The sequence below is a fragment of the Rhinopithecus roxellana genome, chromosome 4, assembly GCF_007565055.1.
Source record: "Rhinopithecus roxellana isolate Shanxi Qingling chromosome 4, ASM756505v1, whole genome shotgun sequence".
Taxonomy (NCBI): domain Eukaryota; kingdom Metazoa; phylum Chordata; class Mammalia; order Primates; family Cercopithecidae; genus Rhinopithecus; species Rhinopithecus roxellana.
In genome coordinates this window covers 4,176,010-4,203,429 of record NC_044552.1, presented here as the reverse complement: position 1 = coordinate 4,203,429, position 27,420 = coordinate 4,176,010, and the positions used below count along the sequence as shown (strand labels likewise).

At 39.5% G+C, this 27,420-nt stretch overlaps 1 protein-coding gene across 5 annotated transcripts in view; it reads right to left on the bottom strand.

Annotated features, from left to right (window-relative positions):
* The window catches only part of DTNBP1 (dystrobrevin binding protein 1), a 158,516-nt gene that overhangs the window by 66,995 nt on the left and 64,101 nt on the right, over positions 1 to 27,420 (bottom strand). For all 5 annotated transcript variants that reach the window (XM_010376394.2, XM_010376393.2, XM_030929318.1 and 2 more), the window contains one exon: positions 7,695 to 7,717. In XM_010376394.2, coding sequence (XP_010374696.1) covers positions 7,695 to 7,717 — 23 coding nt within the window. The remainder of the gene's footprint in view (positions 1 to 7,694; positions 7,718 to 27,420) is intronic.

Below are 27,420 nucleotides of genomic sequence, written 5' to 3'. Positions count from 1 at the left end.
AGGAAAAAGAAAATAAAGTTTCACCTACAGGGATCCCTCTGACTATTTTCGGTGAGTCCTGGAGATGACATGGATGTGAGACCTGAATGAGTGAACAGAAGCTCAGTGCTGGTCAAGTGAAGCCTCTAGTCACCAGGCAGCTGCCCTCACGTGCATCTTCTGGGATGTAGAACAAAGGAAGTGAGGCTGAAGCCAGAAGCAGGTTTTTCCAAAGAAATTGTAGTAAGCCTGTTAGTTTTTTGCTGATGGCTGAAGCAGACATACATTGGAATCTACTGCCTCTGTAAAATCAAAATGCAAGCTCTCAGGGGCTCTAGTGTGCAAGGATGTATGCACCGGTCTGGGACCATACCAAATGCAGCTCAAAATGGAGGGGAGGGAAGGCTGAAAATATACTAAATCCATATGAATTTATCATCTAGGTACAAAGATGCTTTAGTAACACAGCAAAAGAGAGATGAAATCTTGCTGTTTGAAAGTAGTAACATAAAAACTAAAAATATAGTTCATTTCATAACACACAAGGCATCTATAATTTTCCCCCACCTCATTTTTAATGTAGCATTAGCCTAAAGGTTTTTTCAAATTCAGCAACACTAACCAGGGGCTTGCAATGTGCTGTATATTTTTAACAAGTATCTTAAATCATCAATTCTAATAGTTACAAACACTTCTCCACAATCTTTTCCTTTTTGAAAATAGTATGGTCTAAATCCCACTCCTGCTGGTCCCCTCTGAATCACAGCTCCATCAATCAGCCACTCTCACTGTATCTTCAACCTCTCCCTCTCTACAGCTTCTGTTCCTTTTTCACAGAAATATACTCAACTTCCTCCCAAAATTAAAAAAAAGAAATCCTTCCTTCAACCTAACTCTCTCCTGTAACTACTCTTCTTTCCTTCCTTTAGCCTTAGCTTTTGAAAGCATTGTCTCTACTTCCTTATTCATTTAAATATTTAATAAGCACCAAAGTGCCAAGCACCTGAGTCACAATGGTGAACAAGGCAGAACAGTCCACTCATTCCAATCCTCTGCCATCTGGTTTCCACCCCCACCCCCCACATACACAAAACCATGCTGCTGTAAGTGTCCTCATTAAGATCACCAATTAGCTTCTCAGGCTATATTTCAGTTTGCCTTCTCCACAACAATACGACACTGCTTCTTGACATGTCCTTGCAATGTTCTCCTTATCACATTTTCCCCTTTGCCTCTTGGCCTCCACTATGGGCAACTAGCCCTCTTCTCGTGCCTGTCTGGTGAATGTTGGTGCTTCCTAGATTTCTATGCATTGTCATCTTTTTTTCATTCTGCCCTGTTGTTTGTGGGCAACGTCATTCAAATCCCGGGCTTCCATTCCCACCTACATGCTGGCTACTTTCAAATCTAGCTCAGATCTTTCTCCTGAGGTTCAACAGCCCATTGGACACTTCCACCTATAACGTCTTACAGATACTGCAAATTTAACATGCTCCTGATGAAATTCACTCAATAAGAACGAAATATTAAGGAATAAATTTAAGACTCACATACTGAAAACAACAAAACTGCTTAGAAAAACTGAAGATGACTTAAATAAATAGGGATACATTCCATGTTCATGGATTGAAAGACTCACTATCATTAAGATGACAACTTTCCCCAAATTGATCTATACATGCAACACAACCATCCCTATTAAAGTCTCAGAGGGCTCTGTTCTTTGTTAGAATTGTCAAAATGATCCTAAAATTTATATGGAAAGACAAAGGACCTTAAACAGTCAAACCAATTTTAAAAAGAACTAGGTTGGAGGACTTAGACTTCCCAATTTCACACCTTACTACGAAGCTACAGTAGTCAAGGCAGTGTGGCATTGGCAATAAGGAACAGAGTGGAGAGTTCAGAAAAAAAATCTTACATTATGGTCACTGGTTTCCCAAGGTGCCAAAGCAATTCAATGGGGAAAAGAAGCTCTTTTCAAAAAATAGTTCTGAGGCTTGTGAGGGAGACTTGGGGCCTGTGCAGCCTAGAGCCCCAAGGTCTGCCAAAAAATGGTTCTGAGACAACTGAACATCGATGTGTAAAAAAATGAAGGTGGACTTTTAACTCACACGAACACAAGGCTTAACTGAAAATGGATCACAGATCTAAATGTAAGAGCTAACTAGTGTTGTCAAGGATGAGGAGAAACTGCAGCCCTCACACACTGCTGACAGGAACGTAAAATGGTACAGCCATTTTAGAAAACAGTTCAGCAGTTTCTCAAAAAGTTAAACACAAAGTTGTCATATAATCCATATATTCTAGTCTTAGCTATATACCCAAGATAAATAAAAATGTATGTCAACACAAAGACTTGCGTAAGAAAGTTGATGGCAGCATTATTCAAAATTGGCAAAACCTGGAAACAATCCAAATGTCCATCCGCTGGTGAGTGGATAAACAAAATGGGGTCTATTCATACAATGAAATATTAATTCAGCAATAAAAAGGAACAATATAGTGATTTTTTATTCTACTCAGTTTCTTGAATCTGTGTCTTTCTCTCCATTCTAGCAATGCCTTAAGTCAAATCTAATAGTTTCCCAACTGATCTCTTTTAGTCTAGACCTGCTCTTCTCTAACCTATCTCCTATATGATTCCAGAAAACTTGCTTTAAAATGCAAATCTGATCCTTCTACCCTGATTGAAACCCTCGGGGATATCCCACTCCCTGTCCGGACTCTATCAGCTACAACAATAACCTCTGAGCTCTTTTTGATCATGCACCCCTGACATAGGCATGAATTCCTGTTTGATTACATAATATACAGAAAACTGACATTTAAAAGGATGACATAAAAAAACAAAAGTTCCAGTTTCCTCTCTTCTCCTCATGGTTTGCAAGCCCGCATGCCTCTTTGAAGACCACTGGCCTAGAGGGAAATGTCCAAGTTCCTGTGCGCGGCATTCAAGGTTGGGTACCAGTTGTTCCTTGCCTCTCTGTCCAGCTTCATCCCTCATCACTTCCCCCCACACACCATATGCTTCAGCCAGGCAAATTATTTGTGGCTCCTTCAATAAATAAGAAATTAAATTTTAACTTGTATTCTTGAAATAAACGTATCTGCATCTTTACAATTGTTCTTTCCTCTTCCTGGAATGTCTTTATTATCCTTTCCAGCCCAGCGAGTACTCATCATTCAGATCAAGTGTAATGACCGCTCTCTGGCTGATTACTCCCACCCTAGTGTAGTTATTTCTATTATTTCTATATTGTATTTAAATTATACATTTGCCTTTCTAACCTATAAGCTTTGCCACAGTCCTTTAGCTCCTTGAGGACAGAGGACAGTAACATCATCCAACCTGAGTCACTTAAATATTGCTAAATGGCAGCTCAATAGTTTTGTCTCACATGTTAAGCAAATTCTTTAAGTGAACCAACAAACTCTACTTAAGTTTACCATCTAGCATCATCATCCCTATCTGTAAATGTTAAGGGCTGCCAAGCCAGTAACATGCATAAGCCACATCCATGAGTCATCCAAACAAGTGAGACTCCTCAAAGACTCAGAATTCTCCAAGTCAGATGACTTGGTGCCTTCTATTTTTACTCAAATTTAGCCATCATCATCACTGGGAATTGCTCCCCTTCTAAGATTTCAAACTGAAATCTCTTCTTTGACCATAAGATCCACCTCAACCACTAAAAGTTTTCTTCCCCTTTATGGGGTACCTCACCTGTACCATTCAGCCTGCTTCTTCTCATGGTCTGGTCAGGCCTCTCCTCTCCAGTGTGAACTCCACAGCCAATCATTGCAATCACAGTCTCATTAGCATCCATGGTTATCATGCCCTGCTGGCCCAGCTTACATGTCTTCCCATTTCCAACTCTGTTAGCCAAAGCATATTTGTTTTGCTTTTTTATTTCTGCTTCTGAGCCTAGCCCTGAAAATTCAGATTATCATTCCTTATGTGAATTCTCAAAAAATTCTTTCATCCTTCCATGTCAACTTTTCCCTATATTATCAGCCATCCTTTCCTTCTCTAAGGTCTTAGGAAAAGAGATGGCCCTGGACACTCTCCAAGGATAACCTATCTGGATACCATTTCCTTCCATTTTCTTTAATATCATAATGACTCCTTCAATATGTTCAACTATACCTCCCCTGACTTTGACCCGGATCCTATCTCGTTACATTTTCATTTTTTTCTATCCATTCATGATTGAACAATTAGTTCATGTCACCTTTATTTCCTAACTACTCATACATTTCTTTTTTTGGAGACAGAGTCTTACTCTGTTGCCAAGGCTGAAGTGCAGTGGCACAATCTCGGCTCACTGCAGCCTCTGCCTCCCAGGTTCAAGCAATTCTCATGACCCAGCCTCCCAAGTAGCTGGGACTAGAGGTGTCCGCCACCACGCTGGGCTAATTTTTTTGTATTTTTAGCAGACATGGGGTTTCACCATGCTGGCCAGACCGTTCTCGAATGCCTGACCTCAAGTGATCTGCCTGCCTCAGCCTTCCAAATTCTAGGATTACAGGCATGAGCCACCATGCCTGGCCTATTCATACACTTCTGATTTTCAATTCGGATTCACCCTTTATAAACAGCTCTTTCAGGTCACCAATGACCTGTTCATTGTCAAATCCAACAGGCTCTCCCCATTCGGCTCAACTTCTCTGCATTACTTGTATCACGGATAACCACTTTTCCTCCTTTAAACTCTCTCCTCTGCAGTTTTTTGTTTGTTTGTTTTTTTGTTTTTGTTTTTGTCACTACATTGCCTTGGTCTTCCTGTTTCTCTGACCACTCTGGTTCCGCCTCTTCCACTGGCTCTGCTTTCCAGAGCTAAGTCATCAATGTCTTATGTCTTTAAAGACTATGAAAGCTTATGTACTCTACATGTGCTTACAATAATGGAATGCCTTCCCCACTAAAAATATAAAATAAGGACTTTTATGATCCTAATCTCCTTTTTCTGCTATCTAATATTTGAGTGACTGTCACTAAAAAGTTTAAATGAATGCAGTATTTGGGGAACACAGAAAAATTTCCGACTGCCAATATTAAGACAAGAACAACAACTGGTTTTAATAGTCTTGTAGAGATTGGCCATATGCAGCAGAAGTAAGGTGAACATAACTCATCAACCTCTATGGAGTATAGAAGGGAGAATCCAGAACTTGGTGGATGATATTAATCTACATTACTAATTTTGAAGGTTACTAATTTTGTATTTTGGTTCTCAAAAGTCAGTTTTCCCCCAATTTAGAAAAGAGCTTCTAAATATAAGTTGAATAAAGCAATTGGAGGAAGTAATACCCTTTATTTTCCTGCAACCTGAGAAGGAAAAAGGCAATATTCAAAAAATAATAAATTGCCACAGTATGTTCAAACAAATTTTTAAATGTTTTTTTCTTCACTAATACTTTGGAAAAGCTATTACATTTCTGTTTTTCTTGTTATAGGGTACTTTTTTATTTGAGATAAGAGTCTCATTCTGTGGCTCAGGCTAGAGTGCAGTGCTGTGATCTTGGCTCACTACAACCTCCGCCTCCCGAATTCAGGTGATTCTCCTCCCTCAGCCTCCTGAGTAGCTGGGTGTACCAACACGCCTGGCTAGTTTTTGAATTTTTAGTAGAGATGGGGTTTCACCATGTTGGCCAGGCTGGTCTTGAACTCCTGACCTCAGGTGATCCACCCCCCTCGGCTTCCCAAAGGAGGCCCTTCCAAAGTGCTAGGATTACAGGCGTGAGCCACCATGCCCAGGCCTCGTTTTTAAAATATTAGCAAAACACTCAAGAAGAAACAATTCTGAATGAACACTGATACTAAAAATCTTGATATAATGCAACATTCAATTTGGGGTTTGTTCACATTTGAGATCTTTAATTGGCCTGTGGGTGGATTTGATGTGCTGTTAATTGTACATAATTAGGAATGTGTGTATAAACAAGATATTTCAGCTTAAATTGAATTATTCTATCGGGTAATATGCAACACTACCTAACCTTTTGCAAACTGCTATTCTCTTCTTTTTCTCTGAATATTGTCATTCTAAAAAAAGTATGCCTCAGCACTGAGATGCAAGTAAAACTGACATTTTACATAATCTGTGTCCCTGCCCTGTCTATTAATATTAACTTGATTGTTTTTTTCATCTCTTGCTGTTACGTAAGAAGATACTAAACTAGTCAACCAAAAGAAAAGAATGAGAAGGATTTATAAGGATTTCAAATCTTATTTTAAAGCACTGATTTAAAAAAAAAAAAAAAAGTATACAAGTAGTGGTTTACAAATCGAATTAAGAACAATGACAGCCATGACAACACATTGTATCACACGGTCATTTAACATTACCTTCAACAAACTGGCCAGGAGCTTAATCATTTACTATAACTGTGGTAGGTCAAACAGAAATCCAGCCAAACAAGGCTGTTCAATAATAACTAAAGGAGGAATATGCCTTTATACCTTTTATCTTGAGAATTCGTCATTTTTTCTAAATTCAAACAGATCAGACATATCAACAATTCAACCATAAACGATATACTTGGAAATCTTTAACCATTCAGTAAATCTAAAGGACAATGCTGGTGTACATGTGAAGTATAATAAGCATAAAACAACTAAATCAGAAGCGATTTCAAAAAGTTTTCTCAGTTATTGAAATGAGTCTCTCGAGAATAGGATTTCTAGTACTTAATTGCTCATAAGTAATTAATTGAAAAATGGCGGCCGGGCGCGGTGGCTCAAGCCTGTAATCCCAGCACTTTGGGAGGCCGAGACGGGCGGATCACGAGGTCAGGAGATCGAGACCATCCTGGCTAACACGGTGAAACCCCGTCTCTACTAAAAATACAAAAAAACTAGCCGGGCGAGGTGGCGGGCGCCTGTAGACCCAGCTACTCAGGAGGCTGCGGCAGGAGAATGGCGTGAACCCGGGAGGCGGAGCTTGCAGTGAGCCGAGATTGAGCCACTGCACTCCAGTCTGGGCGACAGAGCGAGACTCCGCCTCAAAAAAAAAAAAAAAGAAAAAAGAAAAATGGCAAACTGTAAGAACCTTGAGCTGCTGGAAAGTTTGTATTTTTTTCTGTTTTTCACTAGCGTTTCTCCATGACCAGTAACGGTCAATATAACCAAGAATTATTCTCTAGTGTCCCTCCTTCAGGCATTCCCTAAACGTAAAAAGTAATGCTGGGTGCTTTTGGAATCCGAGAATATATTTCATTTGAGCCTCCAATTTTACAGATGGAAAGAGAAACTGTGCCTGAAAAGCTAAGAGACTCATCCAAAGTCACAAGACAGCAGCAGAGCAGGACCCAGCACTGAAGACCTCTCAGGAGGTTCAAGTGACTGCAAGGTCAATTGCAGGGGCACCTCTTGATCTTTGTCACCATTCCCTTTCCACGTGGCCCAGATGCACAAGAGAAACCAGAATCTTCTTAAACTATGATTCTCAACAACCTCAAAGTTAGCACTGCACCTTCCTAACATACCATTTATAAAGGTCATTAGCAGAAACTCTCACTTGGTATATATGTGCTAAAGAGAATATCAAAACCACTTGTGATTAAACAAAACCTACAAAAACAGTATTAAGTTTTACTTTTTTGTGTAAACTGATTTTTAAAAAATGAGTTCGTTGATCATTATCAAGAGAGAACATCTGACACCAATTAACTCTCAACTACTTTAAAGTGAAGAATTAACACAAAATTACCTTTGAAGGTTTCAAGTTCCTTCCTGTAGGAAAAAAAAAAAAGACAAGACATTGCAAATTTAAAATCTCTTCCCAATGAAAACTGTTCTTCCATCATAATAAAAATTTATGTACTTTAAATGCCCACAGTGGTATTTCTGGATCTTCACACATCAGTTATACTTTACTGAAATGACCAGTACAATGAGCCTAAACCAACTATTTTCAGTTATTTCTGCTATTTTCTTTTTTTTTTTTTGAGACGGAGTCTCGCTCTGTTGCCCAGGCTGGAGTGCAGTGGCCGGATCTCAGCTCTCTGCAAGCTCCGCCTCCCGAGTTTACGCCATTCTCCTGCCTCAGCCTCCCGAGTAGCTGGGACTACAGGCGCCCGCCACCTCGCCCGGCTAGTTTTTTGTATTTTTTAGTAGAGACGGGGTTTCACCGTGTTAGCCAGGATGGTCTCGATCTCCTGACCTCGTGATCCGCCCGTCTCGGCCTCCCAAAGTGCTGGGATTACAGGCTTGAGCCACCGCGCCCGGCCTATTTCTGCTATTTTTTATTAATGGCTCAAAAAAGTTCCACCAGAATCCGAATAATAATCTAAACATTTTCATCTAAACAATAAAACAATTATAACAACACAGCATTTTAATCCCAGCTATGAACCCTCTCATATATATAAGAATCAGTTTATAAAATGCACTTAACACAATTTCTCCTTGATGGATAAATATTCAATACTGGATTTTTGAGATCATTAGTTAAAAATTATCCAAAATAGAAGCAGTTGTTTTCCCTTTCAACAGCAAAGGAAAAAAGGGGGAAAGCACATATCAAAGGATTGAGGTGCACAGCTCATTCTGCCACAAAGGGCCAAGCCTCCAGGAATCTTCTGGTTTATTATTCTGTTAATGTTAAGTAAGGATGCCAAAACACAAAGGTTCCTGGGAAATGTACAGTGGGGAAAATATATACTAAAACAAACATTTTGTGACAAAGAAAGCAAAGCAAGTTGTTTTGAGGCTTTCCCTCACAATTTTGCAGTTACGTATTTTTTTCCTCATTATCAGTACTAATGAGTAATTCTGAGGAAATAAAGGCTTGTTATTCTGCTTAAAATATGAGACATTTATTTTTTACTTGCACTCTAGAGTTTTACTAAAAATCTAGAGATGTTTGGAATTCTTAAATCAATTTTCTACACACCTAATTACAATACCCCTCATGTTCCAAAATAGCTGACTACATTCAACAGCTGCTAGAAAGGACTAGCAAGCTGCCTACTGAAAGGCCAAGTAGACAATGTTCTTGCAACAGCCAAAGTGAAGGTTCTTAAATCAGATGGTCATCCCACTCCTTTTTTCCCTAACAATATCTACTTATAATAATTATCCAGCACCATGGTTTAAAAACCATGCAAGAATTTTCAATCCCATTTTTTCAAAGACCTGTGTGGCCGGGCATGGTGGCTCACACCTGTAATCCCAGCACTTTGGGAGGCTGAGGCGGGTGGATCACCTGAGGTCAGGAGTTCAAGATCAGCCTGGCCAACACAGTGAAACCCCATCTCTACTAAAAATACAAAAAATTAGCCAGGCGTGGTGGCGGGCACCTGTAATCCCAGCTACTAGGGAGGCTGAGGCAGGAGAATCGCTTGAACCCAGGAGGCACAGTTTGCAACGAGCCAAGAAGGCGCCACTGCACTCCAGCCTGGGTAACAGAGCGAGACTCTGTCTCAAAAAAAAAAAAAAAAAGAAAACCCTGGGTTAATTGTTTCCCTTCAGTCAATAAAATAATCAACTTCATTCTTAAAAGCTTAGCTAGGTACAAGCTACATATGCCTAAAATCTGCTTTATACCCCAATAATAAAAACCAGAATACAACAGGAAGGCAACATGTATCATAAGAGGATCTCAAAAAGATATCTTTAATCTACTTCTTAGTGACGTCCTCACATTAGCAATTCCCCGATGTGAGGAAAGTTGACGGAACACTCAGTTCAATATTCTAATGAGCAATTCTTTTTTTTCTATGATTACAATCTTTAGAGAGCTTCTAATTTTCTTCTTTTAGAATGTGTGACTGTGAGCAGAATTTCTAAAGGGCTCTCCTGTTTTAAAAAGCTGAAACTCAGAATAATGATTTCACACACACTGTTCTTCTCCTACCCCCAAATATTAACAACCATAAAAACAAGGAATCCAGCATCTACTACTAAATACATTAATGAGTGAGTGTGCAATTGAGGAGGGTGCTTTTCCTATGGACGCGTCCTGCACACCCTGTAACCGCCTGGCTGCTGCTATGAAGAGGACAAGCCCAGCATCTTCTGGGTATCCTCTGTCACACAGTGTCATGACCCACAACTCCACAACTGCCAGTGAAATTTCCAAGAAACTTCCCTTCAGAAAGAAAATCATTCCTGTACCCAATTCCTAAAAAAGACGACTGCTTGAAGTAGTGGTGGTACAAATAATTGGTTTAAAGAAAAAAATCAGTATTATGGAACCCTTTTTTTTTTTTTTTTTTTGAGACAGAGTCTCACTTTGTCACCCAGGCTGCAGTGCAGTGGTGTGATCTCGGCTCACTGCAACCTCTGCCTCCTGGGTTCAAGCAATTCTCCTGCCTCAGCCTCCCGAGTAGCTGGGATTACAGCCACCCACCACCACACCTGGCTAATTTTTCTAGTTTTAGTAGAGATGGGGTTTCACCGTGTTGGCCAGACTGGTCTCAAACTCCTAACCTCAGGTGATCTGCCCACCTCGGCCTCTCAAAGTGCTGGGATTAGAGGCATGAGTCATTGTGCCCGACCAGTATTATGGAACTTTTAAAGAACTGATGAAGTAAAGCAGCAGCACTGAAAGCCTTGAAATTTCACAATTTTTAGGGTGTACTCCACCATCTGTTAGAGGTACTCAGCATTTGGAAATACAGAACATGTAATAGAAGGTAGGGAAAGGCACGTCAGTCACAGGCAGCAGTGACTGTGAAGTCACGGAGGCCAAAGACGCAGGTTATATTTAGGAAACAGACTTCAGAACAGCAATACTTCAGCAAGTACTTGTCCTAAAGCAAATACTTCAGAACAGCAGGCTGAATGAAGAGAAAGTAATTCAGATAAAAAGGTAGAGAGTTCTCAGTGCCAGGCTAAAATATTTTGTTTTATTTTTAGCAGGAGAATAACATGAGCAAAGCTGTATTTTAGGAAGAACGTTCTAGCTGTGATGGATGGATATATTGGCAAGGGAGAGAATAAAAGCAGTGAGTACTCAGGAAACCAAGGGGGGCACGTGGGGAAGAGCTAATTAATACTTGGAAAGAGCAATGTTAAGTGGCAATGACAATGAAATGAAGGATTCCAATTTGAAAAGTATCATAAAGTATCAAGGCATCTGACTAAATGGGGTAAGGAGAGGAAGGAGACAAGCATGCTAACTGGGGCAGTTCTCGTCTGGATCATGAGAAGGAAAAGATTTTGGAGGGCAATGCATGAGTTCAGTTTGGGAATTGCTGAAACAGGAAGACTGAAAGCTGCAGAAGGAAATCCCATCCCCTTCAGCCTACTCGAGGATTTAACTCCTACAGATTCCTACTCCCTTGCTTCACATTCACTCTTGAACCCATTCCAATTTGGCTTCTGGACCCCCCACTACACAATCAAGGCCACCAACAATCATCATGTTGCCAAATCCAGTGACCACTTCTCTGTTTTCATCCTAATCCTTCAGCAGCATTTGATGCCAACTAGTGGTTTCTTGAAACAGTTCTCTCTAGTGTTCTCCTACCTCCTCAGTTTTTTTTTTTTTTTTTTTTTTTTTTTTTGTTATTGTCTCCATCCTTACAGACCACCAGATGCTGGAGTGCTACAGGCTTGGTTCTGAGCCCTCTTCTCTCCTCAGCTTACATTCGCTCACAAGCCAATTTCACCCTTAGCTTTAAATGCCATCCATATGCTACTAACTTCCTGATTGCATTTCCTATCTTGATCTCTTCTTTGAGCTCCAGACTCATATGCAACTGCCCATTTGATAGCTTTATGCAAAAGTGGAGTAGGCTACTCAAACATCCGTAAGACAGCCTGTTCTTCTCCAGCCTAACTTATCTCAGTTAATGGCATTACCCAGCTCCTCAAGTTTTGGCTCATCCATCTCCCTCATTCTCCATCCAATTCATCAATAAATCCTGTCAATTCTATCTCAAAACATAGCCTGAATGGATCCATTTCTCTCCGTCATCACTGCCATCAACTTTATATAAATATCCATTTTCTTACACTAAATATAATCTTGGTTAAGTTCAATTAGTCATTCAACAAAAATGTATTAAGCCTTAGACACTATGATAATGTTAGGAATAGCATTAGGAATAATGCTAGGTTTGGGATAGACATGTTCCATAACCTCAAGGAACTTTAGTGGGAGAGACACAGAAATAAAGCAATAATTAGAAATCAATGTTATAGATTACAGTGCTTTGGTAATGACATGCTGAGGATTCTCTAGGAATAAAGAAGAGAGGACAATTCATACACTTAGGTTTGGTAGGAAAGGCCTCCCGGAGAAGCAAGGACTGAGCTGATGAGTTTTCAAGGACAGTATAACTGATGATGATGGGCAACATTTATTCAGAACATGGCAGATATTTTACTCTTAAGCATTAAGTCATACTCTCAGTTAACCAGATGAAAAAGCATGGGTAAGCAGGAGTTTTAAGTTCTAGTCACTCTCCTTCAAACTGTGTTATTAGCATAAAAATGCTAATAATAATAATTAGTGTAAAACAGCCTTCAAGTTCATCTTTTCCAAGAAGACTTAACTGACATCCAATCAGTGATCTCTCCTTTATCAAAAATTCTATAGCACTAAACGCAATCAGTGTTACACATCTCACGTGCTGCCTTGTAATGTGGTTCTGTCTGTACAGGTGTCGTCTCTACAGTTACACTACAGGGTTCCTGAAGTGCAGAGACTGTATATCTTCCATCCTGCATCACACACGTGCCCAGAGTTGGACCCAACAGTCAGCAAATCATTATTACAAAGTACTGAGGCTGCAGGATGACTAAGATCTGCTTCTTCAAAGAGGCCCTTGCTGTAACTATATTTTATTTTTGATAAAGTTTGATCAAATATTATCTCATTTGAAGCAACTTATTTGTTGCTTGCATTTTCTAAAAATTGAGTTTATTTCCATAGTTTAATAGTATTTTCAGAAGACCAAATAAGAAGAATTGAAATGTCTCGTTTTAAATGTTAACATATTTCAAAATTTACTCAATTCAGCTAGTGCCTTTACAAAATTTAGCATAACCCTAAAACTAAAACATTCAACACCGGGATCAAAAGCTAATCAAATTCCAAAGGGTGAAACTGCTATTATTTAATCATTCTCTCTCCAGGGATTGAGTTATGAAGGAGAATAAAAATGAAAGAATCACGTTAATAAAGGAATGTTACAAGAAGTATATTAAATCTATATATGAGTAGAAATCAACCAGCTCAGACTCAAGATGAAAACTTAATAGACAGAAGCTCCTGGATAAATGCCTCCATAAACACAGATAAAGCAAACTCTCTCTCTAAATACTAAACTGCCTCCCTAGGACAAATCCATGATAAAAGGCTAACACAAAATACCAACATTCAAAATGCACCTACCATTTTTCTTCATATGTAGAAATGTTTAGGGGAAATTTTTTTTTTTTTTTTTTTTTTTGAGACGGAGTCTCGCTGTGTCGCCCAGGCTGGAGTGCAGTGGCCAGATCTCAGCTCACTGCAAGCTCCGCCTCCCGGGTTTACGCCATTCTCCTGCCTCAGCCTCCCAAGTAGCTGGGACTACAGGCGCCCGCCACCTCGCCCGGCTAGTTTTTTGTATTTTTTAGTAGAGACGGGGTTTCACCGTGTTAGCCAGGATGGTCTCGATCTCCTGACCTCGTGATCTGCCCGTCTCGGCCTCCCAAAGTGCTGGGATTACAGGCTTGAGCCACCGCGCCCGGCGGGGAAATTGTTTTAAGCATGATCAGCAATGTTCTTTTATAGAACACTCCTGAACCGTGTTCCTTTGCTGTGGTTGATGGACAGAACCTATTACTGTGACTGCTTGTTCCTGGGAAAGACCTCACAAGCCCATTCTTAAGAAAGAAGGGCCAGGCGCGGTGGCTCAATTCTGTAATCCCAGCACTTTGGGAGGCCGAGACGGGCGGATCACGAGGTCAGGAGATCGAGACCATCCTGGCTAACACGGTGAAACCCCGTCTCTACTTAAAAAAAAAAAAAAAAAAAAAAAGAAAGCAGCACCTACCATTCATCATCACCAAGTCAGCGGTCTGTTGTTTCCCGGCAGTCCACAGTCCTGCAGTACCACCCTACAGACTTGGTGGGGCTGCCGGTGATAAGAGTCTGAGGGGGATTGGGGATGGGTGGTGGGAGGGGCCTCCTTCCAGCTTGAGATGAATTTTCTCAGGACTCTCTATACCTTAAAAGTCTCTGTTGTCATTTATTCTTATACCAAACCAGCAAAACATTTTCAACATTTACAAAATAAAACCTTAAAAAGCAGCTAGTTCACTGTAAAAATGGCATTAAATCCTTATTTATTATGCTATTAATATATACTGTATATATCTATTTTGGGCAAATACAGACAAGAAAGTAACAGGATGATAAGATTCCAGAATCTTGGATTGATTATTTATTTATTTATTTATTTATTTATTTATTTATTTATTTATTTATTTATTTATTTTTGGAGACGAAGTCTTGCTCTTGTCCCCCGCCGGCTGGAGTGCGATGGCACGATCTCGGCTCACTCCAACCTCCACCTCCTGGGTTCAAGCAATTCTCCTGCCTCAGCCTCCCGAGTAGCTGGGATTACAGGCATCTGCCACTATGCCCGGCTAATTTTTATATTTTTAGTAGAGACAGGGTTTCACCATGTTGGCCAGGCTGGTCTTGAACTCCTGACCTCTGGTGATCCGCCCGCCTCGGCCTCCCAAAGTGCTGGGATTACAGGCATGAGCCACCATGCCCAGCCCAGAATCTTGGAATTTAAAGTTGAAAAGGATCTGAAGGATATGGTAACAAAGATGACTTGGAATTTAAGAAAAATGGATTCCAAAAAAGATAATGAAGGTCTAGGCAGGTTGGCAGCACTAAGTTATATGTGGATTACATTCCATCCCACCTTGCAAGAATCACTTCCCTAAACCTGTTTTACATGAAAATCTATTTGATTTAGAAACCATGCCTGGAGAAAGAGGTTGAAGCAAGTAGGATAAGGCAAGATGAGATAGGGGTAAGGGATATTTACTGAGTTCCTACTGTATACCCCACATTATGCAAAGCACTTTACACACACTGTCTCCTATCACTTACAATTACCTAACTGTAGGTATCATCACCCTCACTTAATACATGAGGAAAATGGGGCTTGAGGATGGAAGGCCACACAGATAACAAGTGACAGAACTGGGAATAAAACCCACAGCTCTCTGACTTTGCATGTGTATCATCTTCAGCATCCAGAATATAGTTCAAGGGTCAAGTTTAGCTCTAACAGAAAGTTACTTAAGTAGATCACTAAATCTATAGAATTCCAGAGTCAGATATATGAAACTCAGAGCCACCCCAAAACATCCAGGCAACATCTGGGTCTACCTAGCTCGGGGAAAGTACATTATTTTTAGGAAACGAATAAAAACTAATGTTGAAAGCCAAGAGCATTGATGTATGCATGAGGTAAAATCCCCAACACAGCCCTGAAGACATCTCATGGTTTTCAAAAACAAGTCTGCAAAAAACACTTTTATTTTCACTGGTGTACTGGTGTTTAGTGACTAGCCCACAGCAACTAATTGGCTAAGAATTTTTATTATAAAACGATTTTAAAAATGTATATCACCTCTGTGTTACTGATTTTTTTATTCAAAATTCTTAGTGGCTAGCCAATCCCTTAAAGAATCATGCTGCCATTAATTATCACCAAATCAATGGCTTGTCATTTATCAGCCATCCACAGTCAAGCCCCACCTGAAACTGTATATCCTTACAGGCTTGTTGCCATTTATAGCTGATAGGGTAGAAGGTGGACTTTTTTTTTTTTAAACTCATGCATCCTACATACAAATATATTCCTGATCAAGCGACATCAGGCCCTAAAATCTCTGCTTGTCCACCCTTATATTGAATCACCCACACCAGTCCATACATGCAGAGAAGCAAGGTCCTTTCCATACTCCATGGCACCCAAGCACAGAGTGCAGATAGCTTTGTGTGGAGGCAGTCTACTATCAAAGATAGGAGGAGACTTTAAAATCAGGAAACATTTGGTTCTGGCCCAGCACCACTACTTCCAACTCCTGAGAAGTTGTTTATCTCCCCTAATCTCTCTTTTCTTACTGGTAGAGAAGAGAGTACACCTACTCAAATGGTCATTGTGAGACTTCTATTGAGTTAATTTAGAGTTTTTAAGCAATGTCTCTGGTACATATTAAGTGTTCAATAACGGCTATAGCTATAATCACCATCATCATTTCATTTTTTATCTTGATGATGAGAAATCTTAATATCTGCATTTGGGAAAAAATGAACACTCTAACAGTAATATAAATGAAGGGACACAAGACTACAGACAGGAAGACTAATTAGGAGGCTATTAGTGTAACTCAGGCTACAAAGATTTGGGCTAGAACTCCGGGAAGGATCGGTGAAGACAGAAAGGCAAGGACAGAGTCAGGAAATACTGGGCTGGACTGAGAACTGAGCAGACGGTAGGAGGAAAGAGGAGATTATGAAGACTTCCACATTTGTGGCCTGGATAAATCTGTAGTGATGGAATCTTATTACAACAGAAAAAGGTCAGGTTTTGCTGTGGAAGACCATTTTGGGTATGGTGCTGTTGAGAAGTCCAGGAAGAGCTGTGTAGGTGGCAACTGGTTCTGCAGGTAAGAAGAGAGACCTGCACTGAATACAGTGGTTTGATAATGATCACCTTATGGCAGGCAGATGAGCCAAGGATGTAGAAGAGCTTGCCCAAGGAGGGACTGAAGAACGAGAGGAGGCAACAACCAAGACCACAGCACAAGTGAACACCAGCATTAAAGCATCTACAAAGAAAACTAAAATGAATCTGAGGCAGAGAAGAACATTTAGGATACTGGTGTTGAAGTCAAGAGAGGACAGTATCAACTCAGGTAAATAAAGATTGATTTGTCAAGGACCTTAGTTACTTAAAAAGCTAAGAAAAACATAAGTTAAACACTTCAATGAATCACAGATTTGTTCTCTAACAATGTTTTCATATTATACAATGTTGATACAATCTTTCTTTTTCGACAATATTTTAACTGTGGTATGCCGTGTAACTTGCCCATTCATTTTAATTAAGAAATATTCTTTTTTTTTTTGAGGTGGAGTCTCACTCTGTTGCCCGGGCTGGAGTGCAGTGGCTGGATCTCAGCTCACTGCAAGCTCCGCTTTCCGGGTCCATGCCATTCTCCTGCCTCAGCCTCCCGAGTAGCTGGGACTACAGGCACCCGCCATCTCGCCCGGCTAGTTTTTTTGTATTTTTTAGTAGAGACGGGGTTTCACCGTGTTAGCCAGGATGGTCTCGATCTCCTGACCTTGTGATCCGCTCGTCTCGGCCTCCCAAAGTGCTGGGATTACAGGCTGGAGCCACCGCGCCCGGCCAAGAAATATTCTTAAAGGTTCACTATGAGGTAAAATCCTGTTTTAACTCTCCCCAAACTAGAACAATGTTAACAATTTTAAAGGATACTTTTTAGCTTTTAAAAACCCATGTACAGCAGGAATATTGGGATCAACTAATAAATTCTCAAATCTACCTGAATTAATCCTTAAGAACTATAACTTCTATTTTCTCTTCCTCAAAAGTAACATGTTATTTTATATGATAATAATGCACTTCTCTGATAAGTTATAAGAATTGGTCCTAGGCTGAGGCAGGTTCCAGACCAGCCTGACCAAGATGGAGAAATCCCATCTCTACTAAAAAAAAAAATACAACATTAGCCAGGAGTGGTGGCACATGCCTGTAATCCCAGCTACTCGGGAGCTGAGGCAGGATAATCGCTTGAACCTGGGAGGTAGAGGTTGTGGTGAGCCGAGATCGCACCATTGCACTCCAGCCTGGACAACAAGAGCAAAAATCCATCTCAAAATAAAAAAAGAAAAAGAAAAGGAAAAAAAAATTGGGCCTAAACAGACCATAACAGGAAACTTCCAGAGAGGAAGGAAAATGCTGCTATCTTTGGGGAAAAATGTCCCTCTTTGAAATCCAGTATCAAACCTCTCCAGTAGCATTAGCTGGGCACAATAGTAATAAATGAATTCTAAAACACTGAAAGTTATTACAGACTCTGTAAATTATAATGTACAAACTATAATCAATCTAACTTTGGAAAAAGGATTACCTGTTTTTCAACCCAGGATAAGAATAATTTTGCTTTGCTTAATTTTGAAAAACTTTTCTCAAGATTGCTACATCTTTAGTCTCCACTCCTCTCCACCTCAAAGATACACTTTAGGTTTCCTTGCCTCTTAAAAACAAAAAGCTTTATGAACCCCAGCGTGTCATTTACATAACTGGAGGGAAAGAGATAACAAAAAGAACTTTGTAAACCAGTTAGAGAAATATTTATTACTTAAAAATGGCAAACAGATACTCATTGTTCAAAATAAAGCTTTAAGAACTTAAATATCAGTCCTAAACTATATTTACTGTCAACCCAAAGATCTAATAAACTGTTAAATATTCTAGCTACATCTGTTCTCGTGACTACACATGAAGTCTGAAACTGCCAAGATTTATTCTCTAACAGACACTTTAGAGCAAAAATTTTGTTAAGTTCAATTCCTTGCCAACTCATAAGCTTAGGTTTAATTTTAAAAGAAAATGTAAGGTGTGATTACACATTTATGAAGCCAACAAATTCATAGCTCTCAGTCTGTTTTCAAGAGGTCATTGGCCTAGTATATGTGATTACATTGTAATAAACACAATAAAATAAAAATGTCAATTTACTTTCAATTAACCACCTGGGAACCATCTAAAATCTAGCATCTAATAGGGAAGGGGGAGTAAAAGGAGAAAATGGAGAAAAGAGATACAAGTTTCAGCCTTTCTTATATTTTCCATGCCTCTACTTCACTTTTTGAATAGAATAGTTACAACAACAATTTTTACTGTCCTTGTCTTCTAATTCTAATATCTGTGTCAGTTTTTAATGGCTTGATTGACTGGTTATCTTCATCCATATGTTCTCCTAGTAATCTTTGATTAGATACCAGACATTGTGATTTATCTTGTTGGTGCTAGGTATTTTTATATTCCTATAAATACTCTTGAGCTTTGTTTGTAATACAGTTAATTTACTTGGAAACAGCTTGATCCTTCTGATGCTTGCTTTATGATTTGCTAAGCACGTCTGAAGCAGTGTTCAGATAAGAGCCAATTACACGTCCTACTGAGGCAAGAATTCACCAAGTCCACTTCCCAACACCTCGGTAATTATGAGTTTTCCCAGTCTGACTATTGGGAAGAGGCACTGTGTGAGTGCCAAGCACTGTTAGCTCATCCTCTTGGATATTTTTTTCCCTCCTGCCTTGGATAGTTTTCTCACCTGTATTATCAGGTGAATATTCATGGACACCCTCTCAGCAACTCTCTCCTCTCTGGGACTGTGTCCTGTAAACTCCAGCTGCCTTGATCTCCCCAGATTTAACTCTTCAACTCTGAGTCTGCCAGGCTCTGCCTGGGTCCATTTCCCTGCACTGCACCCTGGAAACTCTCTCTAGGCAGGATGCAGAGGCAATCACAGGGTTCACCTCACTTGTTTCCTATTTATCAGGTACCATCACATCTCTCCTTTGTCCAAAATCCAGTGTCTTAAAAACATTCTCTCGTTTATTTTGCCTGGTTTTTCACTGTATCCGGTGGGAGAATAAATCTGGTCCCTGTTACTCCATCCTGAGTGGATGCAGAAGTCCACTCCCTTTTTGTAAAGTCATTGCCTGAGGAAAAGTTGTCCTGCTCCCCTTTTCATTCAGCGTCCAAACAGACCTCTGCTGCAGAACTGCAGAAGCTAGTTACTGCCCTGCTGCTTGGCTCCTTTGGAGAAGGTGCTCTGGATCTTTTCTTTTGGTTCCAGAGCCATCTTCACCCTGAAGAATGCTGTTGGTTTCTTCTCTCCCATTCTCAGCTCAGCAAAGCTAGGCCTGAGGGCCACACTCCTGCCACATCTCCCCTTCTCCCCAATTCACCAACTCACCAGTCTCTTGGCAGGTGAGCTTGAACAGTCATTTCCTGAAGCTCAGGAGTTTGGCAGGTTATTCTCTGGAACATAGACTGGTCAAATACCACTACAGATATGCCATAATCTCTTAAATAAATCTGTTATGCTTTGTTCTAAAGATTTTCTAAATATAGTCCACAGTCCAAATGTTACCAAAAAACAAAACAAAAAAACACAAACAAAAAGAAGGACAGAGTCCCTTGGCATTAACTATAATAGATACATAAACATAAAGCAAAAAGAATCAGGACCCTTAAAATATGCATAAGCACTAAATGTCATCAGAAGCAGCAGCGACCACAACTTCCAGGAGGTGGGTTCTAGGAGACAACCAAATATCAAAGTCTGGATAAATCAGTGAAAAATGTTTCTGGAGTCAGTATGCCCCTAAGCAGGTTTTGAATCCAACAGAAGACTATGTTAAAATTATGAGTCACTTATAATTAACAAGAATTGCTAAAATCACTGTTCTTCAAGATGTTGCTATTTTTGGAGAAATTCTGATGGTATGCTGTGTACTGAAGGGGAATGCATAAGTACTGAAGGGGAATGCATAAGGGATCTAGAAATTTAGAAATAAGAAATATTTTAACTAAATTACACACTTATGTATGATTTCAAGTATAACTAATTATTGTGAGAGAATTTCAATAAGCACTCTAAGGACTATGGAGCACTGGAAAGATTAAAAATCTAGAAGGTTGAGATTCTATACTTTCATTTAGCTCTATCTCTAAACCTACCTACTGTTCATGACTTGGGGTCTTTGTTACCACTGTTCCTTCTGTTTGGAGCTGGACAGTCCTAGATCTTCATATGGCTGCCTTCTTACTGAAGCCTCTTCTCACATATCTTCTCAGAAGGGCCTGCCCTGCTCACCCAAGCTGAAGCAGTCCCCTCCTGCCTTACCACTATACTATCACTCCATTTTATTTCCTTCAAGGTTTATATCATTGTCTGAAATTATCCTTCTTTTTTCTTTATACGTTTATCATCTGTCTTCCTCCACACCCAAAAGAATGTAAGCTGACTCTCAAATTTCAAGCCCACATTTCTAATTGCTAGCTAGACAATTCCATGTAAATGTTTTTAAGTTCTTTATTTTGACTCATATACTAAATATCAGCTCTTCTTTCTTTATGAAAAATATATTTCCTATTGGTTACAAAAGCTTCTGCCAGGGTCCATGAATTAGATTCATAAGGCTGTGCACTCATCTTCTGAACTATCTGACAACTTAGCTACTGGTGTGAGTACCTGTCTTCACCTATAGCCATATTCTAGCCACTATACAACGTTTTGCTGTTTATCAAGGCATTGTCCATTCCTGTCTATCAAGGCACTGGTAACAGTAATATCATTTTACATGCAGAAAAGTATTTAGAAAAGCAATTTACGGGTATCTTCCCCCTACAACCACACAAGTGTCTTAGATGGCACTTTTCTCAGATAACCAGCTGAAGACAGATGTCCTTCTTTACTTCACAAATGAAGTGGATTAAACCATCTATTCAAATGTTTCTCAAGGGTAGGTAAGAGCTATCAGAACCATCCCTAGGCTGTATATTTCCCTACCCACTGGGAGAATCACCTGACTAGGAAGCCACTGTCACATTTAGGAATGGGTCATACTCCTTTTTTTGTAGGGGCAGGAATCTATTCTCTCTGCTGGGAATGTCCGTCAAATGAATGACAAAATATCATATATCCATTTGAAACTACAGATGCACTGGTATAAGCATCTGGGACTCAATCAGTTTGTTCCAACTTAACGTCAAAAAAGAAGAGACATTTGGGTTGGTGTGGTAGTGTTGTGGGAGCCTTGGACTGAAGACTCTGGTTCTGATGCTGGCCCCTAAATAGTCTGATGACTTAATGCAACTCAATCTCCTTCTCAACTCCAAAAATTGCTGCCCTGCCCACACTATAGGCTCTGGTGGGAGCTGAATGAGAAAAGCCATAGGAACCTATTGCAGAGACTATTAGCACTGGAGGAGTGTGAAAAATTATCCTTTATTCTCCCACTCTCCCCACCTTCATCCAGTGTTCTGGCCCAGATTTCTGGGAAAGCTACAGGGTGTGCAAACATTGTTAAAAAATGCATGCACATAGGCATATCACATATCCAACTTTTTCTATCACATATTATCGTTTTCTTCAGAGTAAGAAAAGTCATTAGCGTAGTTTGCACGGCATCTTGTTAAAAAGGAAGGAGGTTTATTTTTAAGCGACTCATCTCTTATGAACCAGAAAATTAGAAGTTTTTCACTAGCAGTATTTGAAAATTCCTCAAATGGTGTTATGTAGAACACTAAGTCACAGAATTTTAATGTGTTACATGCAAATTGATTCTGTGAGCAAGTAAGTTATGAAATGCTGAGTCAAAAAAAATTTTTTTTTTTTTTTTGAGACGGAGTCTCACTCTGTAACCCAGGCTAGAGTACAGTGGTGTGATCTCAGGTCACTGCAACCTCCCCATCCTGGGTTCAAGCAATTCTCCTGCCTCAGCCTGTTGAGTATCTGGAATTACAGGCACCCACCACCATATCCAGCTAATTTTTCTATTTTTAGTGGAGACAGGGTTTCACCATGTTGGCCCGGCTGGTCTCGAACTCCTGATTTCAGGTGATCTGCCTGTTTCAGCTGGGATTATAGGCATGAGCCACTGTGCCCAACCAAAACATTTCTTTGTTTTTTTGAGACGGAGTCTCACTCTGTTGCCCAGACTGGAGGGCAGTGGCACGATCTTGGCTCACTGCAACCTCCGCCTCCTGAGTTCAAGTGATTTTCCTGCCTCAGCCTTCCAAGTAGCTAGGATTACAGGAGCATGCCACCATGCCCAGCTAATTTTTATAGTTTTAGTAGAGACAGGGTTTCACCATGTTGGCCAGGCTGGTCTCGAACTCCTGACCACACATGATTCGCCCACCCCTCGGCCTCCCAAAGTCCTGGGATTATAGGCGTGAACCATAGCACCCAGCAAAACATTTCTTTACCACCAGAATTCTCAGAACCTTTAGCATGCTGGTGCACACTGCAAAGCTCCATGGGCAAATGCAAAGTGTTTCTGGAGCTTATCTGATCACAAAACGTTTTATCAATGGCAACCTTTTCAGTCTAGTATTCCATGCAGAAGAATTCAGGGAATGTTATAGCTGTTAAAAAATGTTTAATTCAATTTTTATATGTTGATAGTACATATCCATTCCTGAAGTCAAACAGCACCCAGGAGATATATTTATAGCGAAGACAAGTAGTCCCTGCCTCAGCTCTACCTTTCTGCCCTGTTTTTCACAAGCAGCCACGTTCAATTCTTTCAGTTATTTTTCCTGGTATTTACCTCTGTTATTTCTAAATAATCTGCAAATACTAATATTTATTTTTTCTATTTTAAATATTACTTCTTGATTTCCTGCTGGAGAAGATGAGAATTAGCTATTTTAGACCTCTGCTTCCCCTCAACACAAATATGCTTCTTCTCTCCCATCTCCCCAGCAAGTTTTACGACAATTCTGCTTTTAATTATTCCAATATCACATAAAGACTGTTTGTGACTGAGCCATGTAGTGTATTATTTCTCTTCTTTTAAAACTCTGTTTCCCCTCAGCATTAATATCTACCTCCTTGTTGTTCGCTTGGTTTTAAAACAAACAAACTCACCTGTAATTCCTCATTAAACCCTCCACCAGGGTTTAATAATTAAGGTTATAAATAAATAAAGGAGTCATAAAGCTCCTCTCAATGTTGCCATGCCTATCAGACAGTGCATTAGCTTCATTTTTTCCCCCTTGGAAACACTACTTAGAATTCTCCAGAAGGCTTTCCTGTCCCAATATGAATTGCTCTCTAGGCTTGCTGAAGCTTCTCACCACCTCCCTGGAAATTCCCTTTGTGTCTCTTCTGAACAGAATGAATCCTCCTGGAGTGACTCATCTCTGCTCGGTGCAGGCTCTTCTTCCTCTTGGTTATTCCCTTATGTGTGGAGCATATCCTCTAGGAGCTTCCTGACAAAGTATTCACATCAACCACACTGGAGCCCTTGGCTGTCTGAAAATGACTTTATTTCCTCATGCTTGATGAAAATTTTGCCCAGTAAATATTCTTAGTAACATTTTCTACTTTCAGCATTGTTGCTGAAAAGCTGATGTTCCCTTTGATTCCTGATCCTTAATATAAAACCTTTCTGAAGGTTTTTATGATCTTTATTCCTAGTGTAGTGAAATTTACAAAAATACGTATTTGACAACAGATCTTTCTCCACTCATTTTGTCAGACACTTCATGAGCTCTTTTAAACTCAAACACTCATATCCTTCAATTCTGGACAATTTCCTTATGTTATTTGCTTAATAAATTTGTCTCTCCTCCTTCTCACTCCTTGATTCCTGAAACTCCTAGAACTCAAATATGGGACTTAGGAATGATCTTCACATTCTTCGTTTTTCCTCAGACTTGGTGTTCTTTTAGAGGTTTAACATTATCTTCCCATGCTTCGCTTGAACTTTCCTACTTTTGCTAGCTTATTTCTAAAAGCTCTTTCTTGTTCCTTTTCTATAGCATCTTTTCTTGTCTCATAAAGACAAAATGGGTTCTTACAAGATGGTCCCATATATCTGAAGCTACTGATTATAATTTTTCAATTTTTCTTTTTTTTTTTTTTTTTTGAGACAGAGTCTCACTCTGTTGCCCAGGCTGGAGTGCAGTGGCGCGATCTCGGCTCACTGCAAGCTCCGCCTCTCGGGTTCACGCCATTCTCCTGCCTCAGCCTCCCGAGTAGTTGGGACTACAGGGGCACCCTGCCACGCCCAGCTAGTTTTTTTGTATTTTTAGTAGAGACAGGGTTTCACCATGTTAGCCAGACTGGTCTCGATCTCCTGACCTCGTGATCCGCCCACCCTGGCCTCCCAAAGTGCTGGGAGTACAGGCGTGAGCCACCGCGCCCGGCCTTGTTTTTAAGTTTTCTTCTGCTCCTCAGTCTCTCATTCTTTGGCAGGTTTTAAAAAATATTGATTACTAGCTTACAGTCTATGTATTTCAGTTGTTCTCATTTTGGAAGCTTTCTTGATTGAATATGATTTCTCAGCTGTCCATTCGTATTTGAGTGAGGCACCAAAAGTGGATTCGAAGTTATACAGAGCATGAGCTCAGCATCAGAGGGTGGTAAGAGCAGACCTAGCTGTTTCACCACATACATACAACCTAAATATCCCTATCTGCAGGCCTTTTCTTGTGGACTGGTCAGGTGCAGTTTTGCAGATGAACCCTCCATTCTTCTGCATAGGGGATATGAGTTTGGCTGTCAGAGTTCTGGGACCTACTGGGGAAAGGGGCCTAAACAGTCTTATTGTTTACTATGTAGGCTTTCACTTAGTTCCTCTGCTTTCAATACAGTTGTACCTCTACCGGTCCTCGAATGTGTTACAGTCAAGTCTGGAGCCCCTCAGGTGCAATTCCACGTTGCCTGATGAGCTAGGGATGGAGTGATCACCTGGCTAAGTGGAGGATCAAGGGATCTTACTTCATGTATGTGCTTTCAACACACCTTATCTTTCAAGATCCTGGTGCCTTCAATTCCCGAGCCCTTCTAGAATTCTGCGGTACACACCAGCACATATTTCTTGTCTGAGTTCCCCTCTCCAGGCACTCACATCCTAGCTTGGGTTTCAGCCTTCTTGGCTTTGCTTATCAGTTACCACTTATTTATCTACTTTCCATCTCGTAAAAGTTAACATCATTTCTCATCTACTGTTATTTCTTTTCCATTCTTCTTCTTCTTTTGAATTGTAACTTTAAAAGCTCTTTATTATCATTTCAGTGGATTTTCAGCAAAGATGACTGTTCAAACCATTCTGTTAAATGGAAGTTCTGCATCAGTCAAACTATTCTGGTGTAATTACACTAGCCTTCATCACATTTCCAGTTCTGATACCCCAGGAATGAGTAAGAGTAACAAAGAAGTAGTTTAAAATGTAAATGAAATATCTCTAAATAGCAAATGTTCTGCATGATTTATTTAAAATACATTTTAGTTAATCTATATTTGCCAAATGAAATTGCTCAACTCTGGTTTTTAACCAAAAATTTATTTACACTATGACCAATTATTAATCAGCCATATAAATAATCAGACTAAATAAATTACTTTAAAGGGTTTCTTTTAAATAGATAATTCATCCTTTTATAGGCTGAATGAAATAGGCTAAGAGTTTCAGGAAGATTATAGTTTGTAAATAGATTTAAGCAGTGTTTCATATTCAATACTTCCACTATTTGTGTTTAGAGAAGCAAGTTAACTAGAACTAAGTTACATGTGATTCTGAGAGCTAAATAAACTGGTTCTTATTTGGCCCTTTAAGAAGAAAACTGTCTCATATTCAATAACCTTGCCAGAAATTATCATTATCTCTATTTTACAGATAAGAAAGCTGAGGATAGGTCATTTGCAAAAGGTCAAACAGGTAACAAGTGGCAGAAAATAAATTCAAGCTGAGATCTTCAAGGACTTTTCACAATAATCCAAACAAATTGTATTTCTCTTAATAACTTTGAATTGAATCAGTAATGATATCAGGATAAAAATATGCCTTTAAATCACAAGTCTAATGTCTTATGAGACAATTAGATGCAAAATTAGCATTTATTAATAAACATCTATTTTATGAAGATGCTATAAGTATTAAGAAATGTCTACATAATTTTTTAAAAATTAAATCTTGAAAAGTCAAAGTACTACTTTAAATTTCTCACCCTTGAAACTTTTCACTGAAATTCTTAGGTTTAAAAACTATTATGACATTGTACATTAATCCCTCTCATGGTATCCTTGAGAAATAGAAAATAATTTTATAATTTTAGAAAATTTGGCCTATCAGAGTATGAAATATTTACCATTATTTATAGATTTCAAGCTACTGATTATAAGCTGGTAGTTCTCAATTGGCACACTACTTTTTCTTACATATTTCAGAGTAACAGGCATTATCAACAAATCTGTTTATCACATCTAAGTTTATTTAAAAGATGCAATTTTTAAAGAAGTTTTTAAAATGCTAGTCAAGAAAGTTCCAGACTAAGCAAAGCTTTACAACAGAATAAGGTGTAAAGGAAACTGAATGGCCTGTCCAAGAGCACAGAGTTCATTACCAACGAAGCCAGGTCCTGGGTCTTTTAACTCTAAGAAGAATGCTATTTGTACTACATAATTCTACCTCCAAAAATACAAATATGCTGCCATTTCAATTATATAAAACACACTAAGACTCAGTAGATTTTGGTTTTTAAAGTGATGCTTTTTATCCCAACCCTAAATTTTTGTTACTTTATTTTTAAATTTATTTTTATTTTATTTATTTATTTTGAAATAGGGTCTTGCTCTGTCAGCCAGGCTGGACTGCAGCGGCATGATCATAGCTCACTGCAGACTCGACCTCCTGGGCT